Source organism: Strongylocentrotus purpuratus, unplaced genomic scaffold (assembly GCF_000002235.5).
Source record: "Strongylocentrotus purpuratus isolate Spur 01 unplaced genomic scaffold, Spur_5.0 spur5_scaffold_21, whole genome shotgun sequence".
In the NCBI taxonomy this organism is placed as follows: domain Eukaryota; kingdom Metazoa; phylum Echinodermata; class Echinoidea; order Camarodonta; family Strongylocentrotidae; genus Strongylocentrotus; species Strongylocentrotus purpuratus.
In genome coordinates this window covers 36,716,429-36,743,982 of record NW_022145607.1, presented here as the reverse complement: position 1 = coordinate 36,743,982, position 27,554 = coordinate 36,716,429, and the positions used below count along the sequence as shown (strand labels likewise).

Below are 27,554 nucleotides of genomic sequence, written 5' to 3'. Positions count from 1 at the left end.
GTCTAGCATTTCAAAGAATTAATTCCTGCCAGGTACCCATTTACATCAACTGGGTTGAGTGTGTCAATCAATGTCTTGCCAAAGGACATTAGTGCCGCGGCGGGTCTCGAGCTGCATTATCATCGGCATAATATTGTAACTTTGACAACTGTGGTTTCAAATATGTACTTGTGCATGTTATGGAAAAAGTAAAGGTAGGCACTTATCAAAAGGGAAAAGGAGAGTTATTAGAAAAGAAAAGGTGCTGTGTCAACGTAAAAAGGGCAATTGTCAGAGCCTTCAGAGGTGAAAATGGCACTTGTTGCACCTGAAAAGTGAAGAGGAGTCTTTCGAAGAAGGTAAAAGTACACTTACTAAAATGGAAAAGGGGCACGAGTCAAAGTAAAAAAGGGCAAAAATATCAGAAGTTAAAAGGGGAATTTCTCGCACCTGAAAAGACGTATCCATCAGAGATGAAAAGAAAGAAAAAGGACAGTTATTAGAAAAGTAAAGGGGCACTTGTCCTGTGTAAAAGGGGGTACCTGAAAAGTGGGTGCCAAAGCCCCTCCCCCCACCGGGAGTGCCGCCTCTGGCATAATAAGCAAAATGAGAGAAAAAAAACCCAAAATAGGACAAATAATAATGTTAATAATAATAATAATAATAATAACTGATGATAAGTTCAATCATTATTCTTCCATGAAATTTGTGCAAAACATCGTTTTTATTAGAAATATATTTTGTTTTGTTATTTATGTTAAGCAATATTATTTGCAAATAGTAAATACATGAATCTGCTTCTGAATGGTAAGCATATCAACGTATTTATAAAAAAAGAACTGATGAATCTTCAATACAGAAGTAGTCAACTGAAATTAATTGTTCATCGGATGAAATGTCATTTCTATAACAGATTGAGACTCTTGTGATCTGGTCTGATAGACTCAGACATCGCCGCTCTGCATCACGTGATCTCGCTCAGTTCATCTGTAAGATGCCTCGTTTGAAGAACATGTCACTCGGCGGTCAGTATCACGATGACTTCTACTCAACATTATCATCGATGCCATCGTCTGCAAAGGTATTGATATTAGATTTATTGTACGAGCAAATCAAGTCATGTTTTGTTATATCGGAGATATAATACATAAAGGCCTATTTCTAAGCTGAAACAAAACGGATGGTTGTATCGTCAAAATATAGTTACCGTCACGAGGAATCAGGTTTGAATATTTAAACATTAAGGAAAGGAAATTAAAAAATTAATATACTTCAATAAAAACAACTAAACATTGATAGTAAAAACACTTTCTTTTTCATTCTTTGGATGCAGTACGGAAGGCTATTGAAGTCCAAATAGAGTGATTGCTACTTAATCAAGAAAAAATGAGTATTAATATTTAAATTTTTAAATTAACCTGTTTTTTGTTTCTGTATCCGTGAAGAATCCCCAAATATATCATGTTTATTTATTTTTCTCACTTTTTGTTGTCATATTATAATATAGGCTAACTATATTTGCGGTTAGAATTTTTCCAACAGTTTGCAAAATTTTAGCAATGGACGGCATTTAAAATGAACACGCACTGATCTCAGCCATCATTTCTTTCAATTAGGCATATACAACAAATTAAGGTACACAGACGGCTTCAGATGGGAAACGGTGTTCGTCTTTTTAAAAAATTGGGACTCCGAAGTAAACGTCAATGCAAAGTGCCTAAATGTTATATTTTAGGGACCCACCAAAAGTTTTATGTATTTCAGACCAAATGTTTCGGCTGGAAATGTTTGTTTGGTGTAGAAAACCCACTTTGAACAATACAGTGAAATGCGGTATAGGATAAGACCTGCAGAAGACCTCATGGGCCCTGGAGTCGCTCCAAAAGGGCCCAAAGTACCAGTAACTCAAGACAGTCCAGAGGAAATTTTGGTGTACTTGATGCACAGCTAGCATTCAGACGTATAAAACAAATAATTTCTTGTTTTATCACAAATTATGACGTATACTAAAGTATTCAATGATAATGCAGGTGGACACTGTATATCTCACTTTGTTCACATATGATTGCAAGACTTAGAATTAGGAAAGAACTGTTCCCTAAACTATTAAAAAAGTACTGGAAATGAATTATGTGGGCCTCGTGACTCACGATCCCTAACAACAGAGTTAGAGAAATATCTTTATTGAAGTTCATGACATCTGCGATTTGTAATCAATCTGCTTATCTAGGGAATGGCATTAAGAGGAGAAACTGAAATTAGCAGATGCGACCCATTTCAACAATTCCATTATAACAGATGTATTAAACTGATAAACCAAATACTACACTTTCGTTCAATATATATGGAAACAGTCTATTTAAAACATATTTCCTTAATAGGGCCGTACACATAATTTCTTTAAAAAAAACATCACCTAGTTCAATGATTGAATTACTTTCTATGACAGGTTGATGTCCCTTGTAAAGATGATGTGGATCTTAGGCCACAGTCATCATCATCATCATCATCAAGCAGACTGGGTCGTTTCATCAGCAAGATACCTGGTGTAAAGCGTTGGAAGAAATCTAGATCGAAGTCGCATCGACATAATGCAGAATCTTCAGGAGCATGTGCACAACAGGTACAGTGAATTATAGTAGTAGATGTAAACAATGGCGGAAATATCACACGCTGAACTCCTTTTATCACGTGTAAAAACTGTGCAAAACAATTCTGCAACAATTGTCTTTACTAGGTCAGCATTGTCAGATTTTCTTGTTTGTTTGTGCTATACATAATATCTGACCAGGGGATCGAGCAATGTCTGTATGGGAAAGGGTACTCCTTTTTAGTACTTTTCCCAGAAACGTTAACAAAAATATCTCCCTTACGCCATCCGGCCATCGTACGCCAGCTTACTCTCTAAAAAAAATCGAGTGATCACGGACGTCACTCCTCTGGAGAGTGAAAATGTTGTGAAAATAGAGTGAACATTCACTCTTTTCTTCTTAGAGAGCACTCTAAAATCAATCGATTTTCACTCCTAAACAAGTGATCACGGACGTCACTCCTCTGGAGAGTGAAAATGTAGTGAAAATAGAGTGAAAATTCACTCTCTTTTTTTTTTAAAGAGAGCTTAAGCATGACCTACGCAGGGACTACGCCGAATGTACATTAGTTCCATGAATACGCAGCCTAATTTCGGCGTAGTTTGTACGCCACACAACGAAAGTGTAGGCAGATCCGGTGTGAAAAGGTCTTAAGAGGCAAATTAAGCTGCCTTGTACGTCACATTTTAAAGTGTGCGAACATTACAAGAGGTATTTTGCATAATCCGGACATGATATATGTGGGATATACAATAAGGTATTAAAATTGCCCCGCCCGGGGTGGTTTTGAGGTCCCTCCTTGGAACCGGGAGAGGGGGGGGGGGGGGTAGATGCACCCCATTAGTTTGACTGAGTTACCACATGTAATCTGGACAATTTGGTCAAAGAAGTCTTTCGTATCCAATCGGTGTATTTTTTTTAATTATTGTTTATTTTCCATACTAAATACTTAAAAACGAGCGTAATCCATTTTAAAAATTGCGTCTACCGGCAATCATACCTCATTCTCTATCAGTCTGTACTGAAGGACGACCAGAGTGGTAACACGAGCCCCACCCTGACTGAGCTGACAGTGGGTGGCGACACACTAGAAGGATGGCAGGATTGTGGTTCGATGTTTGACAACGTAAGGAGGGTCACAATACAAGTACGGAGCACGATTAACTATGACGTTTTCCAGATGATCCTTATACCAGGAGCAACAGAACTCACCATTCAAACATATGAGTATGTACGCCGACCTGCTGATTTCCACGAGGATCCCACTTCCCTACCCAGTGCCCTCCTGAATATATCCCCTCAGCTTGTTAAGGTGACATTCAGCGATCTGGACATTGGCAACAATAAGATGGGACAAATCTTACTAGCTTTCAGATCACCTCACAACCTCAAAGATCTGAAGACCATAAGGTTAGAAATTATGCCTTTTTAATTAAAAGAGCCCTTTGACATTTTGTTATTTTTAATTTCCCCTTTTTTGATTTTCTTTCTCTATCACGGCCTTTTTCCCCTCTATATAATACATTTCTCTAAGTCATTATATTTGAGTATTTTGCTAACACGAAAAATGGAAAAATTTGTTTTCTTTTAATTGAATTGAATGGAGTATGTTCCTCTTTTCCTTTTACTCTATCTCCCAGTGTTTGAGTGGATTTGATTAGATTTTAACTTACAGATAGCAATATCGAATTATCTTCGTTTCTTTGATTATTTCTTGAGTCTCTCTCTCCATCTCTCAGAACTGTGCATAACTGGAATTAGAAATTGTAATATGTACCATGAAAAGCATATAAAATGTTAATATCATGCTTAATGTAGAACATCTACATAGCTACAACTAATTATCATGCTGGTAGGCTAACGTGTTCCAGGAAGATTAAAGGGCAACTCTAAAATAACTTACTTCCAATAGAAGCAGAAAAATCAGACAAACCAATCAAAAGAATTTGAGCACAATCGGATAACTAATGAGAAAGTTATATATTTGTAATGACATAAACAAAATTGAAAATCACAATACAACTCACTCGTGAGTCTGTGACGTCTAATTATTTTCTTTTTCCTTCGTGGTAGTTTTCCGGGGGGGGGGGGGTATTTTCCGAAGGGTAAGTGTCAAGGGGGGAATTGTCCAGATACGTAAAAAGTTAATGATGGGCCAATCAAGGGGTATAAATTATTTGTGTATTTTAATTTACATCATTATTACCAGATATATTCTCGAACATTGTTAATTCCGGTAACCTGCCCCGATCCCTTATCACTTACTATCAATAAAACTGTATTCCGTCTATCTTGTTACTGGTAGGTTCATAAGATGCGGGACAGATGAGAGCATGGATGATTTCACCAGTGCTTGCAATACAGATCCAGTCGTGGAGGTGGAGCATGGAAAACCACGTGGGTAAGTCCTTAAAACTTTAACTTCAAGACTTGCATCACCCTCAAAGTTAGTATATCCCTTTCGCAGCTAACATTAAACTATGTAGAACTATGCAGGAATTGTGAATATTTCACGTGTGTCCTATCTGTGAAATTTAAATTTTAGCAGTATCCTAAGATTCAAACTATGCACGGAAACACGTTTACTTGCTAGACTTTACATACATATGTGTTTATTTGCTTATTTCCATTTTCATCGAAAATGAAAGGAACTGACACTCAAGATCTCACATAAATCAATCTGTGCAAAATGCAACGAACAGTTGACGAAAGAAATGTATGTTAAATGATATTCCTTTTGGAAATTTCTAATGATGAATATTTTAGGGTGCTCAGTGGAAAATATAGGCTGTGTTACTGGATTATCAAAGTGATAAACTGAAGATTTTTATTCAGTTTTCTAACAACATAGTAGGCCTATTACATCATTCGCATTTCGTTGTATTATGACTTTTTCTATGTAATAATTAAGGGAACGGTAAAGATGGTTTTGTTTAACGTATAGCCGTTTAATATTCAAGCTCTTTTCTTTGTCCTCTGTTTACTGCTCTATGTGATCATTTTGATGCAGCGCTGTATTTTTGTTGATGTATTAATTTATATTCTCTCTCTGTCTGTCTGTCTGTCTCTCTCTCTTCTATCACATCAGTGAATCTTTGTTAACTAATATGGTAGATGACACCTCACTCGATCTGATCACTCAGACGGATTAGACGATCATTGCTCGCGAAGACGAAATACCGGCTGAAGTGACAACTACATGAAAATACCATTATAGAGGTATCAGATAATTACTCAACGATTAATTTGAACTCATGACCTTTTTGTACTTTTTTTTTTCTTCACCACATACACTTGCTCCGTTTACCGCATATTGCTTACTTTAGTGCTTCTTTCACATGATTTCAGTGCTATTTAATGCTATTTAATTCAGATTTCTTTCTAATTTATGTTTCCATACGTTGCAATAAGCTATATTTCTCGTAATTATACTGATTTATTTTACATATTCAATATATCATGTTATGCTATGTTATATATTACATTATGTGTTATTAATTTTGTTTGTAAACTTTTGTAATTCGGCTAAACGCCGCGATGAAGGTTTTATTAGAAATAAACCATTTTGAATTGAATTGAATTGAATGGTTGACTTTTGACAAATCTTCAGAGTTTGGGGGTTTGTAAGGCAGATGTTGAATTGCTGCGAGTTTTATTTAATATATCATTGTAAAAATTTGAATTTGATTTAGAATCCATCAAAATGTTCAATGTCATAGACGGACGAAATACCAACACCAACAGGATTAGAACAGAGAGTCATTCATGCTTTAATTTAACTAACGATCACACAACTTAAGAAAGTATCAATTCTACTTTACTTTTGTCAACTGCCGTTTTACTTTTAAGCTATAAATATAATCTAGCGTCTTCAGATTTATTTCACATTACTATTTTTGGAATGGATAATATCATTCTCGTTCAAAATTGTTTGCATGGTATAGATAATTAAATTGAAGCTCGGTGTACATGATGTGTAATTTACCTACACATGATTGCGTCAGCGACTGGTGTAGGTATTGACGCACCATGCGAGGGTGACATGCTACCAAATAGTGAGTGCAAATTGAATGGTGCAAACCTCTCTTTGAATTAAGGGTGTTGTAGTCCTAACTGAATCAACTCACTCGGTTACCGCAGGTATTAATGCAGTGCCAACACCCCTCGCGTGCAATAAGCATTGTTCAAATGATGTCTATGCAATTCAAATCAATCGTTTTTTATGATTTATTTATTACGTGCTATGACAAAACAGCGTGGTCATTTCAGAGCCAAAAGGCATGTTTTGAATGAAAGCTTTTAATGTATATACAGAGATATAATCAACTAAAACACCAAAAATATGAAGAAATGGCAGTAATTTGCTGACTTAAAATCCGAGCTTAAAGAACGTACGGGAAGGAAATTGAATAATGACAAATAAAAAGAATGTGTACAAATAACAAACAACTGAACAAATGAAAAGAAAATCGAAAAACATAGTGTTCCCCTTCTGAAATTCCCTATACCGGTAGTTCTTTACTTTGATACATGTATTAATGAACCGGGATACAACTTAATATTTAGATTGTAAACTCAGAAACGGTTTTATAACTGAGATGTGCAAACTGAAGATAATTTCAGCACCAATTTTAATTTGATTTCATACGCAACTTTTCTTACATGTATCCACAAATAGAAAATAAAGGAAACGTAACTAATCATGTATCCTTCACGGCCCTTGTAAAAAGGACAAACGAAGACTACATTTCTTTCACAAATATAACACTGTTTTCTTGTTTTATCTTACGTTATGTATGAACTCTTGCATGTGTTACGTCAAAGGTTTGTTTGTATTTCGTTAATTTTAACTTTGGAAAGGTAAACTCTCTTGATATATATATGTGAGTTGTCAATTATGTATGTGTATAATTTGCAAATAAAGTAGCCAAATGATCGGTGCTAATACAAAGGAGTGTGTTTGTATATTTATGTCATTTATCCAAGCAGATTATTTTCTACATGCTCAAGTTTTTTAAAACTTTGTACGATATTTTTTTAGAGTATGAATCTGACATGTGTAAAAAGAAAAGCAATTGTTTATTCAGACATATACATTTCTATTTCAATAAGCAGGGAAAACTATTGATTTTATTATTCATTATACTTGCAGATTAGTCCTAAAATTGTATTGAATTCTTTATCACTTCATGGTACTGGCAGAGGTTCGTTTATTAAAGGTAAAGACCAGTTATGGTCATGCGATTGCATTGTGAAAGAAACGTTGTGGAATCGATCAGAAAAGGTTGATCATCTAGCATCTAGCATCTGCAAGGTTCTGGAATCATCAAAATGATAAGAAATTTGGCCCATTCTTCATAAAGTTACAAGCACTATACACAGAAAGATGTATATGGGACTACCCTATATCTCTCACAGACCATGAGAGAAACAAATTTACCAAATATATGAATTAGTAGGCGGTTTCCAGGCAATTTTTTTATCATCATGTATTAGTCAAAACATATTCTTTCACATGATTGGTAATGAGAGCTTTCATTTCATTTTTTGAAATTGGGGCGTTTCCAATACTAGTCTTTACCTTTAACAAAAATCCAAAGTCGTCTTGATTCTCTGGTATAATCAGGTCATTAACATTACTTCACAGTGCTATAATAAGGACATTCATATTATTTGAAAGCGAAACGTGATATTATTAAGATTGATCACGCGCGTACTGAAATTAATTTAACGATTATATACAACAATAAATTACTTCCAGATGCAGTCAAACATTGAGCAGGAACTTGAAGAGCGGGGGGGGGGGGTATAGTGCCCCTACATCTTAAAGATAAATATAAGTTCTAGTCAGGCGATTACAGCGTGAAAGAAACGTTGTAAAAGCGATGGGAAAAGGTTGGCCATGTAGCACATATGTATTGGTGTATACTGTGAGGTTTTTGGAATAATCAAAATGATCACAAAATTAGCTCAGTCTCCCTTTCATCTACCTTATCTTTAGTTACACATTTAAATAAGTTATAATTTTCTTTGTTTTTAATAATCTGCATTATCTTATCTCCCATCTTATCTCTCATTCATCGTCGTTGCCATTTTCATTCGGCTTCAAAGTATAGATCCTTAAAATTTGATAAGTTTCAGTAGTCAGACTGGATATGATGACATGAATAATACTAGTTGTATATGCATTTTATTGTATTGTTTTGGTATATTATCTATAAAACATTATTGATTCATATCAATATTATCTGTCTACACCTACGAATGTTATATCATATAACACATTGTGCATGACATACACGAAATTTCATATCTCAAAAATACAAAGAAGGTAATAAAGCTAATGTAAACACCAATAGTAGTCACACATGATTAAATGACCATAAATGAAAGATATAGTATATGACGAAACATTCTGAAAGTCATATTTATAAAAGCAAATACATAGAATAAGGTTATGTATATATATTTATCTATGAACATACATTTTTTCCAGAAAATAAACAATGCGTAAAGAATAAAAGGTATATTAATAAGTATAAGTATAAGTATAATAGTTTATTGTCCTTTTCAGGAAATTTGTTTAGCACTGGTTACAGAGTATTGCGATACAGATATATAAATGAAATATTACATGACAGAGATAAACATACACATATGATAAACATACAATAGATGAGGTAATATATATGTAAGCCACGGTATATATGGTGGTTAAAGAGGTAATATCAGATTCCATTTTACAAAATATGAAGCTGAATTATTTAATATCAATGATTATTTCATAGTAAATATTAAAATGATAACAAATACATAAATCATTTTTATTGTCATTTGTATCATCATTATTATTATTATTATTATTATTATTATTATTATTATTATCGATTACCATTTTGAGTAGTATAATTATTACGGGCATCGTTTTTATTGTTAAGTTTATTGATGACACATAGATTGTAGTTACTGGCTCAAACGGTAATTGATAGTTGGATGCAACATTCATGGCATATATTTGAAATTTATATTATATTACATTTATATTAATACATTGACATGGTAAGTTCATAGTAATCAAACACGTTTTGCTTTGGAATTGAAAAGATGAATAGAGTCGGGGATAAAGGATCTTCGGAAACGTGCACGTTGAGTTCGTGGTGTGCACAGGCGTATTCCAGATCTGTTATAATTGAAATGCTCATTCAGTGGGTGCGAGGGGTCATGCATTATTTGTTTTACTTTAGAGAGGGCATTTTTCTGATACAGATCTTCTATGGATGTTAGATCGGCTCCTGTGATACGTTTTGCTGCCTTTCTGGGACGTTCGAGTAGTTTCTTGGCAACAATTTTAGCGTTTGCATAATAGCAAATTAGGTTGAAGGTTAGTGAAAGTATCAAATATATTTCAGTAGTCAGACTGGATATGATGACAAGAATAATTCTAGTTGTATATGCATTTTATTGTATTGTTTTGGTATATTATCTATAAAACATTATTGATTCATATCAATATTATCTGTCTACACATACGAATGTTATATCATATAACACATTGTGCATGACATACACGAAATTTCATATCTCAAAAATACAAAGAAAGTAATAAAGCTAATGTAAACACCAATAGTAGTCACACATGATTAAATGACCATAAATGAAAGATATAGTATATGACGAAACATTCTGAAAGTCATATTTATAAAAGCAAATACATAGAATAAGGTTATGTATATATATTTATCTATGAACATACATTTTTTCCAGAAAATAAACAATGCGTAAAGAATAAAAGGTATATTAATAGTGAAAGTATCAAATATATTTCCTTCGAAACACACGCTCCCACTGCCTCTCTTTCGGTCATTTTGTTTTCTTCTTTTACCTTTCCACTTTCTTCTAACAATATCTCTTTGTCTCTGTATCCTTCCGTCTTTCACCGTCCATTTCCCGCCTTTTTACTGCCATTTCGCCGTTTCTCGCTGAGACATCTTTTTATTCCTAATCTGGTCAATTTTAATTGATGAAGGCTTGCTCCAACATGACGCGGTAAACCGCATAATTTTATATCTAGACAATTAATTGTCTGCCCTTTCATATGACACCTCAATCAGGAAAAATAAGCCGGGAATAAAAAAGTTCTGTTTGTTTTAAAGTAATGCTTGCATTTCCATAATTTGATTAAACGAATTCGACTGCCTGCCGTAGCAACACACATAGTTGACAAAAGACCTAACTCCGTTTCGTTGAGGATCAGCCATGCACAAAGAAGACGAAAGACGAAAGACGAAAGACTCTTTTATTATTCCTGGCTCATTTTTCCTGATTGAGGTGTCATATGAAAGGGCAAAAAATGAACTTTTTCGAAATTTGATTTTCTCTTTGAAATTCAGATACCGCCCGCCAAACGACTTTTCGGTATCCTCTCTTCAAATTGTTGTTAATCACTCATGCGTGAAATATGCATCACATGAGTTGCATCAAATAAAAGAGAAGGATCTAAGCTTTCCAAATATGTGTCATTTATTAATTATAATTGTGATTAAGTTATGATAAAACATCGATAGTTCTCAGTTTCGTTTTTTCTGGGACGCACTGTACTTTACGTCAGTATAGAAAAAGAAAAAGCCGCCGCGGTTTTGCCGCGTGATATTAGAATAAGGCGTAAAGAGATAAGAGGGTCTTTTATTTCTCTTCCTCCATATGGAATACGGGATTGTCGTGAGTGACTCCATTTGTGATGTCCTTCCTGTCTCTAAACTCATCCGATACGTCTTTATCTTCCTGAGCTTCGTAAACTTCATCCTGGGATTTTCGTTCCTCGGAGTTCTCATCAATATCATCTTTCCTACAAGATTAAGAGAAGAGAAAGAGTTAGAGATTTAAGGTATTTAGATAAATAGTCACAACGATGTATTTCTATCGGGTGTCTTGAATAACTTTAGTTTTAAGTTAAATCTTTGTGAGAAGATCAGGGTAGAGAAGAACAAGGATAGGAAATGCGAAAAGGATGAGCCTCAATATGTATATATAGCTTTCCTTTAAAAAAAAATGTTCATGTAAGTGGTGTAAATAAAACAGTATTCGCATCATACTTAATATTAACAACAACACCAAAACACCGTAAAAGGTTATGACCCCGACAGACAATACACGATCACACGGAACGGGACAACACATCAAACAAACACAAGCACAGAATTAGCATGGACACTGAATAGCCTTCTCTTACAGTCAATCTATAGTTTAACATTGGTTGTGTAACTTTTTATTTACCTAAGTATTATGTTTGAACAAAAATAACCTTGATGACTGTTGGAATGGCTCCTCAAGAGCATTATAGAAATATGGGCCACTGTAAAAAAAAAAATTGCAAACAATAATCTATCGAATTCGATTTTAGAGGAGTAAAAGCCCGACATCATCATGATAGAGATGGTCCGCATAGACTTACAAGCCAAATCGTTCTCCTTCTTCCAGCGTCTCTGGGAGTTTCTTGCCTCGTGTCTCGGGCAAGGCTAGGGCAACCAGAGAAGCCATGACGGATAAAGACCCGTAGATAACAAGAGGAAGGGGGTCCCAATACTTGCTGAGGAGGAGAACAAGAGGAGCTAATATGCCTGCTATTCTGCTGAACATAGAACAGTTGCCGATAGCGACGCCTCTACATAGGGGAGAGAAGAAAATAATAATAACAAATATTATTATTAGAAACTGGGCATTGTGTAATGAATAAAATGGGACGATCTAGGCAAATAACACAGGGATGCTATCTGTGTGCTATATAAACAGTTTATTACTATTTGTTATCACTTAATCTCTAATCTATTTGACAAGGATATCATAATCCACAAGTTAAGGACCACACGTTTAAAGCACAAAAACACGGTTTGGGTTTTTATACTACCATGACTACAAGGCTACAAGAATATAATTATTTTGCAGTGTCAATATTAACACACTCAACATTCAAGTACAACAAATAAGTTAGTAATAAACGGAACAAAATTCCTGGGGGGTGTTTCACAAAGATCCTAAGTTGTTGTAGCTCAACACGGTAAAAGGAGAAAGAACGAACCTAAGAAACCTTGGATTACAAAAGCTATAATGAATTCCATAACAAAGAAACATACAATGTATTCACAGGTTCTTGCCACCAACCACAATCCTGTCTATTTAACAACATACAAGAAGTACAGGAATATGTTAACTACAATAATCAGAAACTCAAAGAGAAATTACTATAGTAGGATATTCCTTGAAAATAAGGGTGATACTAGCAAAACATGGAAGACTGTAAACGAGATTTTAAGTGGTGGAAACAATTCGTTTAAGCCAACAGTGGTGGATAAATTGTGTGTGAATGATACTGGTACTAATGAAACCCTGTGTAATGAACAAGATATTGCAAATGCATTTAATGACTTCTTTGTTAATGTTGGTCCAAATTTGGCGAATGCCATACCAAACACAAATCGTAATACAGAGAAAGTTTTAGACGATGGTGTAGACAAATCTTTCTTCTGGAAACCAGTTACTGAGAGTCTGAGACTGAGGTTAACAACCATTTAATAGCCTTGAATGTAAAGAAAGCTAGTGGGTATGATAATATGCCAATCAAGCTGATAAAAGATGCTGTGCACTATGTAACTTCTCCCCTTACATTTATTTTCAATCTGTCTTTCACCTCTGGTAAATTCCCAGATGCCTTTAAAATAGCAAAAGTGACACGTGTTTATAAGAAAGGACCTAAAGATGAAGCAGGAAATTATAGACCTATTTCAGTATTACCTGTTCTTGGGAAGGTTTTTGAAAAAATTGTAAATAATAGGCTTCTTGACTTTCTTGAAAAAAATCATGTATTATATGAGCACCAGTATGGCTTCCGTAAAAAATACAGTACAAAATTGTCAATGATAAATTTAGTTAACACTTTGAGGAATTCAATGGATGAGGGAAGAATCACACTTGGGATATTTGTAGACTTTAAGAAAGCATTTGATACAATTAATCATGATATTTTATACAGCAAACTTTCACACTATGGAATACGAGGAATAGCATTACAGTGGTTTAAGGACTATTTTTATAGAAGATTTCAATTTGTACAGTACGGAAATGTAACATCTCCCATGCTGCCTTTAACATGTGGTGTACCGCAAGGCTCTGTCCTAGGCCCAACGCTTTTCCTACTTTATATTAATGATATGCCATTTGCTACACGTTACTTTAACTTTCGACTCTTTGCGGATGACTCAAACTTATTCCATACATTTCCTGAAGGGCAAAAAGAAATTGATATGACTGAAGTGAACACAAATCTTCAAATTGTTTCAGACTGGTGTAATGCTAATAAACTGACAATTAATTTACAAAAGACGAGTTATATGCTAATAAGAAACCAGAGACGGCAGATTAATGTTCAAGGGCAACTGGCTATATCAGAAGCTGAAATAATAGAAGTTGATTCTTCGCTCTTTGTTGGGATAAAGATTGATAAACACTTGACTTGGAAACCCCACATACAAATGGTTAATAAATGCATCAGACAAAAAGTAGGAATCCTCTTCCGCTTACGGCATTTTGTGCCTAGAAATATCCTAGTGTTGTTGTATAAAACCTTTATTCAACCTCATATATCATACGGAATTGAAGTGTGGGGGAGCACTTACAAGTCTCACTTAAATTGCATACTGTATACACAGAAGATGGCCATACGGACAATCACATTTAGCCATTTTATGAGTCGTTCAGCACCATTGTTTTACGAATTGAAAATCTTAGATATTAACAAGTTCTATGAGTTGTCTCTATGTACATTTATGTATGACCTAGTACATAATAATTTACCTCACTGTTTGACGGATTATTGTGATAAAATTGAGCATAGATACAATACAAGAAAAAGAGAAAAGGGCCATCTACGTATACCACTGTATAAAACAACACAAGGCAAATTTTCAGTAACTTGTGTAGGAACCCGATTATGGAATGAACTTCCCGATGAAATCAAAAACAAAGGGTCTAGAAACACTTTTCGTAAACATCTCAACGATTACTTGATGAATAAGTGATTGAATTATGCAAGTACACATGTATATATTGTAAATAATCTCCATATTACATTTTTGTTGTTTTTTTTTTGTCAAAAAAATGCAATTTTTTGTATAAATAATCTGTAGATACATGTATCTATGACTTTTTAACCTGGTATATCCTCTTCATAATTATATTTGGAGTGTAGAAATTGTGCTACGGTATTACTCAACATGTATACTTCTACTGTCAAGTTTTATTTTTTGATAATGATATATTTATTTTTGCCAAGTGTGTGCTAAGAACAGGGGCCAGACTCGACTAGCACATGTGCTATTATTTGGCTCCTTTTCATCACCTTCTATATTCTATGAGAAAAGACATATGTCTAGCATATCAATACTTTGTTAGGTTTTTCTTTAATATGATCTATAATATTCATTTATGAACATGTACCATTCACGATGTATTCAAATGTTTAATCACTGATGTTATTGATGATGAATAAATAAAATAAAATAAATCTCTAAGTTGGACTTAAAATTTATGGGAAGCCATTAGCATCCTTGAAAACATTTTTTTTTTTTTTTTTTTAGAAGGCATAAAATGTTGATTCAAATCATTCATATTTTCTATTATAATGGGAGATTTCATGTTCTTGATGTGGAATTGATGAAAAATCTAAAATACTCCAATTTTTTGCTTTTTAATATATTTCATTTTAAGGCTCCAATGGCTGTCCATACTTTTTAAGTCCAACTTAGTGTTAAGTTCTACTTAGGATCTTTGTGAAACACTCCCCAGGACTCTGATTTTTCGGTAATGTGATAATGATATTGATGATGATCAGTAGTTGTAAAGATAATCATGATAACAGTACTAATTACAATGATAACGCCTGCTTTTATAATAATGAGCTATACCAGGTTCAACAAACTTAAGCGCTTACTCATATTCATGTTATCCAGGTCACTGGATTCAAATAACTATTCATCACATAACAGTACACATTTTCCACTCCCTGGGGTGGATTTCTGTATATACCTGATGTTCGTTGGGTAAATCTCCATAGTGTAGAGATAGATAATGGTGAATGAGCCAGATATTCCAAACTTTCCGATCATAGCCACGGTCGTTAGGCCAACGCCAGGGGCTATTATGAAATCAAGTGAAATTCAGACAGATATTTACCATTTTCAAATATCCAGAATAATCACAGGTTAGAAAATATCTTGTTCAAATACAAGTTCAAGTTACAGGTCAAGCTAGGTCAAGTTAGGTCAAGTTAATTTATTAATTATTTCCTAATAATGATGCATAACAAAAAACATGGGAAACAATTATGTTTTACGAAGATCTCAGTAAATAATAATTTAACATTAGTAACTTAACAATATGTTATTCACATAACATGTAGTTTTTTAAGCTTCTACCAACCTTAAATTTGTTATGCAAGCTTTCATCCACTTTTGAGGACTTTCTCAAGCTAAGTGATCAGTCTGAGTCACACGTTATTCACATGTTAAGAACTTTAAATTAATTTATTTGTTTAGGAAAATAGTAGGGCATGTTTAATTTTATGCTTGTATATTACATGCCCCAAAATTTAGTTAAATTTAAAGTAGCCAATGATTGGGTCACACATGTTTTTAAAATCAAAAGTATCACAGTCAATCGTATGAAGTTTTTTAATTTTTTTTTTTATAGAGAACTGCATAGTATCACAATAATTTCATTACTAGATTGTGAAACAAAATCTTCTTACGTATGAAGGCAGTTGAGAGACAAGCCAGCCCTCCCAGCATCATACAGAAGAAAAGACTAAGCCTTCGACCAAAAACTTCGACTATGACAATATCGACAAGGTATGCTGGGATCTCGATGCCACCAGAAATAGCAAATGCAACATAGTCATTGGTGCCGAGATTTGAGCTATTCAGAGACAAGCCGTGGTAAACCATCGAATTCACCATCCTAAAAAAGAGAAGAAAGAGATGGAGGGGAAGGAGGAGGGAAGGGTAGAAGAGATGGGAAGAGGAGGGAAAGGAGGAAGGGAAGGGGAATGGGGTGGAGTAAAAGGGGAGGAGAAGGGGAAGGGGAGGGGGGAGGGGGAGGAGAATGGAAGGGAAATGGAAGGGGAACGGTGAGGGGTAGGGGAAATGAAGAAGAAGGGAAGGGGAAAGAGATGTTAGAGGGAAGGAGGATGTTAGGGGGAGGGGACGGGGTAGGGAAAGGGGACGGGGAAGGGAAAAGGAAGGGTTAGGGGGAAGTTGGAGGAAAGGGGCAGCAGAGAGGAAGGGGAGGGGAATGTGTAAGCGAAGGAGAAGGGGGAAGCGGAGGGGGAAGGAAAGGGGGAAAGCGAGGGGGGGAGAAGGGGAAGAGTGGTTAGGGTGAAAGGTGGGATTAAAAGAGACATCAAGAATATAGTAACGTGGCAAGAACAAGAATCTGGATCTGTTAGGTTAAAGAAACTACTTTGGATAATTCTAAATCCGATGTCAATACATTCTGTTCAATTTGACCAGGAAAGTAAAATAACAACCGTAAAACATTATGGCAAGCCATTATTGTCCAAAACAACTTCCCTTATCAATGCACATAAATTTATCATCGTACCTGCACTTATGGGTGAATTAACTGTATCAAAAAGAAAGTGGAACCTCTGTGTTTGGTCAACATTGGTTAAAGTAAAGGTTCGTGAATAAAACAGACATCGAATCAACAATAAAATGAATTTCACGATGGTTATTGATGATTAATTGAGAGTTACCATATAAAAACCATGTTAATTGTCCTCATTCTCATTCTCGGTGTACGAACCAAATCAACTACCGTAGGTCTACGGGCCTTGCGGATCTCATCCTGTCATGGAAGAGAAATAAGTGTCATGTAATAATAGCTTTTCAAGACAAAATGCAATGTATCAAAAAAATATCGTATCCAGATAAATGAAATGAACTGAACTGATAACAATGTATAAGTGGATATAGAGAGAGAGAAAGAGAGAGAGAGAGGGGAGGGTGTATGTGAGTTTATGTTTGGGTGTTTGTGCGTGCTTGTATGTGTGTGTGTGTGTGTGTGTGTGTGCGTGCGTGTGTGTGTGTGCGTGCGTGCGTGTGTGTGTGTGTGTGTAGGGGGTGGTGAAGGGGGTGTTTGAGAAGGGAAGGAGGTAGATTTCGAAATAGAAATAGGTGGGTGAGCAAGAGAAGGAAGCTAATTAATATTTGATTCGATAAACGAAATTTCGACAAGATTTTAAGTGTTATTTATCATTTATTCTATTTCACACACGTTCCCACTCAACACACACTTGCGCACCCACACATAACAAGCTGTATAATTATGTTACCTGCTCTGTCGTGTATTCTTTGGTGAAAAGAGGGCTTGGGAGCTCGGCCCTGTTGACTTCGGCCACCTTGTTGATAATTTTTTCGGCCTTGTCGTATTTCCCGACAGAGATAAGCCATCTTGCAGACTCAGGCAGCCATCTTGAATTCATTGAAGGAAACAGTCAATCGATCAGATTGATTGATTGAAATTCATATTAATTTCACTATGACAAAATACGTTACAATATATTCGCCAATACAGATAAATACATTGCAAAGAAGGCAGTAAGTTCCGTAAAATCAGAACTTGTCGAAGCGCCACTACTACTACTACTACTACTACTACTACTACTACTGCTGCTGCTGCTGCTGCTGCTGCTGCTGCTGCTGCTGCTGCTACTGCTACTACTTATATCCCACTACTACTACAACTACTGCAACTATTACCACTGATATTATTACTACCACTACTACCGATACTAGGCTACCACTATCCTTATACTAATTCCACTGCTACTAAAACCACTCCTTCTACTATTTTTACTACAACTACAACGACTACTAGTACGACTATTAGTAAGGCTGCCTCCTCTTCTTCTACTTGTTCTCTCTGTGATGATGATGACATATTACTGCAAGAAATGTATCATGTATGTTTTGTACAGAGTAAAAAAAAAAACATTGCATAAAGAAGCACTGCCAATGATGTATTTCATTGTAAATATTGACAAAATGTACCAAAATGTAAAGTAACACACAAAATTCCCTACATGAAAGCGATAAACATGGGCAGAAGAGGTGCAGTCACGACCAGTTGCAATGTACGCCATGATCGAATGTAGTATGCCGGCAGAGCAAGGAACATGTATCCAACAGCGTAGCTGATCCCAGCTAACATAACTAAATTTCGTTTAGATGGCCCAATAAACTCGGTACCTTATAAACCAGAAATCAAGATGTGAGAAAAGAATATGGTGAGTAAACATAATGCTAACATAAAACACGGCCACACAAACACCCACCGCAACATATATATATATATATATATACATGTGTGTAAATTTTGTAAGTGTGTATATAAATTAAGCATGTGGACTATTGATTTGTCCCGTTTTATGTTTCTTGAGAATGTGACGAATTAAAGCTTTGTAATGAAAGTATTCAACAAAGGCCCTTGTTCAACCCGTCCAAAAACATCAAATTTACGAGGGGTATAAATAATTTTCTTTCAACCGCCTATTAATAAATGATATATTTGGTAAATTATCATATCGATCCGGCCTGGATAGATATCGCGAATGCACACAACATTGAACACTTGAGCATATATTGATATATTCCTGCTTTTTTGCGAATTTAGGTTGAATTATTGCCATCTAAACCTCTGTGGGCGATATTTTAAAAACAATATTGAATGGATATTTTGCACCCAAAACTCCTGAACCGCAATTTTCCCACTACCGATCTTTATCTTTACGGATCTCTCTTACCTATGACATACAGGATAAGGTTGAAAGCAATGTTACCGAACCCCATAAAGAAACGCATGGTAGCAAAGAACCACCAATTGGGCGAAAAGGCAAGAGCAGTTCCAGAAACAAGTGAGATGACGTTCGCAATGAGAAGACACCACCACCGTCCAATGCTGTAGTAATAAAAATCATTATGATGATGGTAAATGCTGTTATCAAATGGTCAACAGTTAAACATTTATTTAGCCCGAATCTATGGAATTATGGAGATTCATATACAATATAGAGAGCCATTTTGAAGAACAGAACGTTCACATTTTACATATTATTTTCCGTACAATTCCGCTCTGCATAGTACACTCTATTACTTGAGTTGCACTATTGTTTTATGTGTATGAATACAAATCTATAATTATGATGTACAAAACATTTGTTCAGTTGCCAGGATCTTTTTGTAATTGAAGGTATACCAAGTTTCACAAGGTTCAACACTTCTCTGGTTCCCAATCCCTCCTACTGACACCAACAGGCGACTGCTGCAAGCCTCTGATGATAACCATCAAAGCTTCTATTTCGTAGCTGCGGTAAAGTTTTGTTTATAACGTAAAACACATATTAGTTCGAAAATAGCTTTGAATGAACATGACTCACCTTGAGAAATTAAATATCGAACTAAACCATACATTTCTATTTTTGCTTTCATTCGCGATTTGCGAAGAGAAAATTATGAAGAAACTCCTGAAGAAAGTGACAGTGTCAACCTACATATCTGAAAGGATGCCGAAGAAAATAGAACCCGCTAAGAATCCTCCATAGAAGATAGACTGAGATACCTGGGTGAGGCCATCCTTGCCACATACAAGGTCAAACTGTATGGAAGAGAGAGATAGAGAGAGAGAGAGAGAGAGAAAGAAAGAGAGAGAGAGAGAGAGGGAGAGAGAAAGAAAGAGAGAGAGAGAGAGAGAGACGAACGGGCAGACAGAAAGGGGGGGAACATTGGTTATAGGTAAACATTTGACTCTTTTAATTGATAAAGATCCAAACTAATGATCCTTTTAGGTCTCTGTCGCCAACCGGAATATCTAAGCACCAAATTTTACCATGGAAAAAGTTGAATACATGACGCCTCTCCCTTTTATTTGCTTGATGCTGGATAATTTATTTGCCAACTGTCAGTCTATGCCAATTGTGTTGTTCGTGACCATTAATGTATATTGGAGATGACTGACTCTTTATTTGTACTTATTGTACTTATTTTGGCTTGGAACAAATACAATAAAAACTGCATAACACGTTTTTTTATGATCTTGTTATACTTTATATATGTATATTGTAAAGCGTATTGAATGGTCAGCAGACATGAAATGCGTTATGAAAGAACAAATTATTATTAGTATTTGAGAGGAGATTACCTTAGATAAGGACAGTATCCTCGGATCACAAATAGGCCACAAACTCACAATATGTCCATAGATAAAAATGTTACGGAACCGTACTTTGAAGGTTTAGCTTTGGTCAGAAGGGATTAGTAATAAAACCAAATATTGTCAGAACGAAATACGGTAAAAAGGTAATAAGCTTTGATGAAAAGTTGGTATTTGATAACCTAATCCAATCGGGCAAATTGAAAAAAAAGGGATATTTTTAGATCTGTGAGAAGAATTTCAAGAAAAGTATGTATAAAGAAGTTGTAAACGTTAATCCATATAAATAAAATCGTAACCAATGCTTGTCTTCATTTGTTTGCTTTCACTTCTTCATTTATTCTGTTTGAACGGTTATAAATAATATAGTCGGTGGATAGTTAGTATCAAACTTTTTTTGGACTGGGATCCCGACTATGAATGCTTACGTTACCTTTAATGCTGTTATTTCAATGGTTCCAGGATTATTAACTATGTTAATCAAGTAATTACTTAGAAAGAGTGTGTGGCCTTTAATACACAAAGTCAGTTCTTACATCTGTCACTGTCGTCGTCTTATATTGGCTGTCATCATAGACCCATCCACTATCACATGACATCGTTCCGCTGCTGTAATTGGCTGGATCAATCCCAGGCCAGAATCCCACTCCTGACACGTTATATTTTTCACATTGTGCGTACTCCAGCTCACCATCTGACGTGTAATTTGATGGGATGCTACCTTCCTTCTGGGCCAGTTCACAAGCTTCTTCTGAAAGTCCATACTGCTCACATCCAGGAGTCCATTCGGGGCTCTTAAGTGACATGGAAATATAAATTCCGCTTTTAATAACATGTTTTGAATAACGAAAACAAATAACAATCCCTATAAAATGAAACAAAATAAATCTGTGAAGTTCTCGTTATTTGTCTGCGCTATGACATCATTCAGGAATATTTATATAATGAGCAATAACAAATAAACTATACAGGGTGTCACTGCCCCCACAAAAAAAATCAACAAGATTTTATTGGCAACATCTTGAAAAGTACTTAACCATCCTCAATGGAATCTAAGAGATAGTGCTGTACTAGTGTATTCTGAACTCGGTGTGAATTTCATAATGATTCATCCTACTATCGCAAAGTTAGGCGTGTTTTTGTAAGACGTACCATTTCCCCAAAGTTATAGAGAAAACGCGTAGCGTAACATCGATGCAGAATAAGCGTAATACACCTGTCGCTTCTGCATTTAATGGTGAACATTTAAACTGAAGTCATACTATCTCTTAATTTCTTGGTGGATCTAACACTGAACAACTTTATAGTGATATTTCATCCATATTTTTTAGTGAATATGTATATAGAATATATCTTAAGTACAAGAAACAAAAGTTTAACAACAAGCACCAAACATTGACTTTAGGATATGTATTCTCAGTAGATCTATGAATATCGCATAACATGTCTTTTAAGTTTCTCCCCATTATATATATTATTTGGATTTGATAAAGCCATTTTGTCTCTACAAAATATACTATATAAAATATGAAATTACATTTATCCTAATTGTTTACATTTATGTTGTTACGTGAATTGAAGTTGGATTAAGAGTCTGACACAAAATGTCCAGGCACCAGATGTATTCTTAACGCGCTATCCTTCTAACAATTGAAATTTTCTTCGTTTTGTAGAATATAAAATGATCATTAATTTTTTTTTTTTAGCACAGATATCTTTAACATTTACGCAAATTTTAGGTAATAATTATTCAACATTACCTACGAAGTTTCCTTGAGAATGAATGAGTGCTTCGTAATCTCGTTGCATTCATTTTCAGGCACTCCGTATATAGCACTTGTTTATTGAACATGCAATTCATGGGAAGGAAAGTTAAACTAATAGCTCAACAAGTGTCAAACATTACCTTTAGGTTGCAATATTTCTGGATTTATTGAAATTGCGATTAATCACCATCTATTGCTATAATCATCTATTGCTTGAGTGTTTTAATTCTCTTATATACTGTTATATTCTTACCGCACACCAGTGGTCAACAGATGCATTGAGGAAAACTACTACCAGGGAGGCCCATGAAACTGTAAACTTTAAGATGACCACAATGATATAAAGACGCCGCTGATATCGTCCAAATTCACCAACCGTCTTCAGAATGTCGTCAAACTTCATTTTGCTTTTCGTGTTCAGAAACTGCGAGCTAACAGGAGAATGCTTGATATTGGTAAGCTATCTTTACCTTTAGTGGTTTAGTGGTGGTGGTTATTTTACCTGACTGCTAAGGAAGCATACCCCATTGTAACATTGTTAGTAAGCAGCCAGAGGACCGAAGGCTTTAGTTCTGTGCTTTACCATTTATTTGCTTATTGTTACGTCTATTTGATATTTGACAGTCGTATACTAAACTTTGTTTAAGGTAAACTTTATCATTAAGTATAAATACAAAATAATCTACATTGATAGCTTTCATTGTTCTGTGCTTAACCATTTATTTGCTTATGTTTATGTCTATATGCCGTTTAACAGTCGTATTGCAGCGTGGAGGTCGTCATGATATCAAACTTTGTTTAAGGTATGCTTTGTCGTCGAGTCATCCAGAATTGGCAAAGATTACTTGGGATGCTATCTTTCTTTAATCACAGTTAACTGTAAATTTATTTGGAAGTTAACAACGTGTGTTCTTGTTTGCATGTATTACATCTTTAAAGGTAAAGACCAGTATTGGAAACGCCCCAATTTCAAAAAATGAAATGGAAGCTCTCATTACCAATCATGTGAAAGAATATGTTTTGACTAATACAATGATGATAAAAAATTTGCCGGGAAACTGCCTACTAATTCATATATTTGGTAAATTTGTTTCTCTCATGGTCTGTGAGAGATATAGGGTAGTCCCATATACATCTTTCTGTGTATAGTGCTTGTAACTTTAAGAGGAATGGTCCAAATTTCTTATCATTTTGATGATTCCAGAACCTTGCAGATGCTAGATGCTAGATGATCAACCTTTTCTGATCGATTCCACAACGTTTCTTTCACAATGCAATCGCATGACCATAACTGGTCTTTACCTTTAAGATTAGTTAACCTCTGAGTTCCATGTTAAGTTCGAGACATATACCTTATGCACGTATCTTATGGAGGTGAACTTGTGGAATGGTCAACTAAGCAGAGAGATCATGAGACATGAATTTCGTAGACAGTATGATATAATTTAAAATCATCGTAAATAATTCCTCATTGTATAATTTGTTGTTATAACGTTTTCACTTCATTTATATTGCATGTATGACTTGTATGAATTTGCCCAATAAATAATGATAATAAATTAACACATGTACATGAACTGACCCACATTCAGTGAATCAGCCCAAATTTGGTAAAAGGAGATTTTGACGGCACTTTTTCAAAATCCTGGTGCTCAAATTTATGACATGGTATCATTAGACAGAAAACAAGTTCCTCGTTATCATGATAATGATATCAAGGTTACATTGATAATGAATTTGTGATAGCAAGATACCAAAGTTGGGTAATTTGTTGTTACATCTGTATATAGGTACTGAGATAAGAAAGGGAGAGAGAGAGAGAGAGAGAGAACGTGATGAGAAGAGTTTGGCCAAACCGGTTCGACTTGGGCGAAACATGGCGGGAAAAGGCTATGGAAGGCAAGCACAAAACGAAAGAACATACGCCACGTTGTAACCAACTGAACTAAGATGGCAAAACTCTGTGTATAGTTGGCTCTGATTAGGACTAATAAACGGCAAACTAAACTTTCCCGTGAGTAGGATGATATAAAACGTGATAACAATTACCTCTAACTGCTTCTTCTCAAAACTATATATTTTTATACCACATAAGTTAAACGTTTAATTATATTTTGGAATGGTCGAGTTTCCTCCAGAAAGAGAGACAGGGAGGGAAAAGGAGAAACAGAGAGACAGAGAGAAAGAGGCAGAGAGAACATAACCATACCATTACAAACATCATTAAGGAAAAAATACTGAAGTGGAGGTAGAAATGATTTGATTACAAAAGCGGCAACATCTTTCAGGATTTGATCATATCTCACGTTTTGTCGTTTATTTGTATATTATATGCATATACATATATCATTCACAGGCCTAGATAATAACTGATAAGAGAGTAGCCGCATCAATATTAATACTGCACTTCCCTGCGGGACCAGCTATCATCATGATTACCCCAGAAATTGTAATTTCGCCATATACACAAGGATGGAGAGTTACAAGTGTGGATAAATCGTTTGTCAAAGGACATTAGTGCCTGGCTGGGATCCGAACCCTCATCCCTTGGATTGAGAGTCAAGTTAATGAACTACTATACCACGACACCTGCCAAGCTCATTTGATATGTAACCTGTCCTTATGGAAAAGGGTAACTTTTTAGAAAGGAAAACGGGCACATGTGAAAAAAGGTCCGCTTATCTGAGTTAAAAACGTCCAGTAATGAAAAGGGAAGGGACACTTTTTACAAAGTAAAAGGGGCACCTCTCAGATTTGAAAAAGGCGATTATCAGAGGTAAAGGGGGCACTTATAATTATCATGTGAAACGGAGCATTTATTATAGGTTAAAAAGGGCAAAGGGAAATGGATACGTGTTACAAAAGATAATACGAACATTTCGAAAGAAGAAAGGCACGTGTAAAAAGACTTGGTTCTTATCAGAAATGAAAAGGGGAAGGGCATTAAACAAAAATGATAGGGGCACTTTCAAAGTAAAAGGGGCACTTTAACTATGTAAAATGGGGAGCGTCTTTCAAATTTAAAGGGGAACTTTTTCTTTTGAAAAAAGGGGTACTTGACAAAGTGGGGGTACTGTGCCCCCCCTGCCCCCCCCCCCCGAAGCGCCGCCTCTAAACTAAAGAGTTTAGAGGAAGTGATGGAGTCGCTGGTACGGTAGGGTCCGAAGCAAGGGCCTGAAACTGGGCTCTTCTTCAAGAAGGTCATAGAAGATTGCAATATCCATTTGGTCACCCATCTTGGAAGAAAAAAATGGCTAAAGAACTCCCGCTCTTTTTGAGTCGTATCAAGGTCGGAATTACTTGTAAGAAGATCTTGACAACTCAATCTTAAACCACTAAATCATAATCGGGATCACTCGAGCATTACTCGGCACTACTCGTGGTTTGCTCGTTGTTACTCGTGCCGTGCTTCGTTTAATTCGACTAGACTCGCTGCAAAAATTTGCCATTTCCCCCCGAGTTTCCGGAGTCGGAGCTCGCGGCAACTCGCAGCAACTCGCAGCAACTCGTACTTCCATCTCGTCTATGTGTGGACGTAGCATTTCCAAAAATTTCCAAAATGTTATGAAGAAAACGCGTTGCGTAGCATCGATGCAGAATAAGCGTATACATCTGTCGCTTCAGCATTTAAAGACGAGCATTTTGTTTAAATACGTTTATCCTAATGTGCAAGATTTATTTTGTAACAGGAATTGAAGTTGGATTGAGAGTCTGATACAAAATTTGAAGGCACCAAATTACTTATTGTGCAACAGTGCTTTTTAACGCGCTATCCTTGTAACAATTGAAATATGCTTCGTTTTTAAAACAACTTAAAATGATCATAAATTTGTTTTTTTTAGCAGAGATCTTTGTTAAAAATTACGCAAATTTAAGTTAATACTAATTCAACATTACCTACTTATTTTTATTGAAAATGAATGAGTACTTTGTAAGATTTTGCAAAGAAAAATATCGTTGCATTCTATTTTTAGACATCCCGTTTATAGCATTTGTTTATAGGCCATGAACATCATGAGAAGGAAAATAAAACTGACAGCTCAACGTTACTGTCAAACATACCTTTAGGTTGCAATATTTCTAGATTTATTACAATTATGATTAATCAACATCTATTGCTATAATCATATATTGCTTGAGTGCTCGAATTATGTTCTGTTCTTACCGCACACCAGTGGTCGACAGATGCATTGAGGAACACTACTACCAGTGAGGCCCAGGAAACTGAGAACTTTAAGATGATCACAATGATATAGAGACGCCGCTGATATCGTCCAAATTCACCAACCGTCTTCAGAATGTCGTCGAACTTCATTTTGTCTTTTGTTTTTAGAAGGTACGAGCTTGGTTAGCTATTTTCACCTCCAACTGCTCACGATCCTCAGTTATGGCTTTAATAGTTCTGTGCTTAACCATTCATTTGCTTATTTTAATGTCAATTTGCTGTTTGATCGTCGTATCGCATCATCAGGTAGTTATGATATCAAACTCTGCTTACTTTGTTAGCACTCTAACTTCTTGTAATCCCCATATTAATTTCCTTTATAGTCTGAAAACTTCTTTCATAGCTAAGTTAATCATTTATTATGTATATATATAGCTTAAGTTACATCACAATATTGCTTATGTTACATCACAATATAGCTATGTAACATCACAATATATCAAATTCATATCAAAGAATTTCTAAAGTTACATCACAGGATAACTAAAGTTACATCACAATAAAGTACAAGTTCCATCACAAGATTGTTATGTCTATTTGCTATTTGACAGTCGTATACCAAACTTTGTTTAAGGTCTGCTTTATCATTAAGTATACATTAAAAATGATCTAGATTGATAGCTTTCATTGTTCTGTGCTTAACCATTTATTTGCTCATGTTCATGTCTATTTCCTGTTTTACAGCCGTATTGCAGCGTCAGATCGTCATGGTATCAAACTTTGTTTAAGGTATGA

At 35.3% G+C, this 27,554-nt stretch overlaps 2 protein-coding genes across 3 annotated transcripts; one reads left to right on the top strand and one right to left on the bottom strand.

The window, feature by feature from the left end:
* The first annotated feature begins 179 nt into the window (after window positions 1-179).
* Window positions 180-5,843, top strand: LOC115927963. Its single transcript, XM_030994373.1, has 6 exons — window positions 180-194; window positions 893-1,060; window positions 2,429-2,602; window positions 3,586-3,980; window positions 4,876-4,971; window positions 5,659-5,843. Exons 1-6 carry the CDS (start codon window positions 180-182, stop codon window positions 5,720-5,722), a joined length of 912 nt encoding a protein of 303 aa, XP_030850233.1. The 3' UTR covers window positions 5,723-5,843.
* A 5,314-nt stretch (window positions 5,844-11,157) lies between these two features.
* LOC583736 (organic cation transporter protein) lies at window positions 11,158-27,100 on the bottom strand. 2 transcript variants are annotated; one of them, XM_030994697.1, is made up of 11 exons: window positions 26,760-27,100; window positions 21,365-21,622; window positions 20,170-20,273; window positions 19,423-19,577; window positions 18,703-18,868; window positions 17,953-18,091; window positions 17,374-17,465; window positions 16,369-16,577; window positions 15,648-15,756; window positions 12,022-12,231; window positions 11,158-11,415 (listed from the first exon to the last, which is right to left on the bottom strand). In XM_030994697.1, exons 1-11 carry the CDS (start codon window positions 26,907-26,909, stop codon window positions 11,253-11,255), a joined length of 1,755 nt encoding a protein of 584 aa, XP_030850557.1. In that variant the 5' UTR covers window positions 26,910-27,100; the 3' UTR covers window positions 11,158-11,252. The 2 variants fall into 2 exon arrangements, with proteins under 2 accessions (XP_030850557.1, XP_030850556.1); XM_030994696.1 differs by lacking the exon at window positions 26,760-27,100 and adding an exon at window positions 22,848-23,161.
* Between the last annotated feature and the right edge of the window lie 454 nt (window positions 27,101-27,554).

What these genes read in the sequence shown, in the direction of transcription:
- LOC115927963 (XM_030994373.1), top strand. An exon ending in CGATGCCATCGTCTGCAAAG is followed by an intron (nt 1,061 to 2,428) that starts GTATTGATATTA and finishes TTTCTATGACAG; the next exon opens with GTTGATGTCCCTTGTAAAGA. An exon ending in AAAGATCTGAAGACCATAAG is followed by an intron (nt 3,981 to 4,875) that starts GTTAGAAATTAT and finishes TGTTACTGGTAG; the next exon opens with GTTCATAAGATGCGGGACAG.
- LOC583736 (XM_030994697.1), bottom strand. Translation starts at nt 26,909, where the DNA reads ATGAAGTTCGACGACATTCTGAAGACGGTTGGTGAATTTGGACGATAT. An exon ending in ATTAACATGGTTTTTATATG is followed by an intron (nt 16,578 to 17,373) that starts GTAACTCTCAAT and finishes TCTCTTTTTTAG; the next exon opens with GATGGTGAATTCGATGGTTT. An exon ending in TCTCTCAACTGCCTTCATAC is followed by an intron (nt 15,757 to 16,368) that starts GTAAGAAGATTT and finishes ATTTCATAATAG; the next exon opens with CCCCTGGCGTTGGCCTAACG.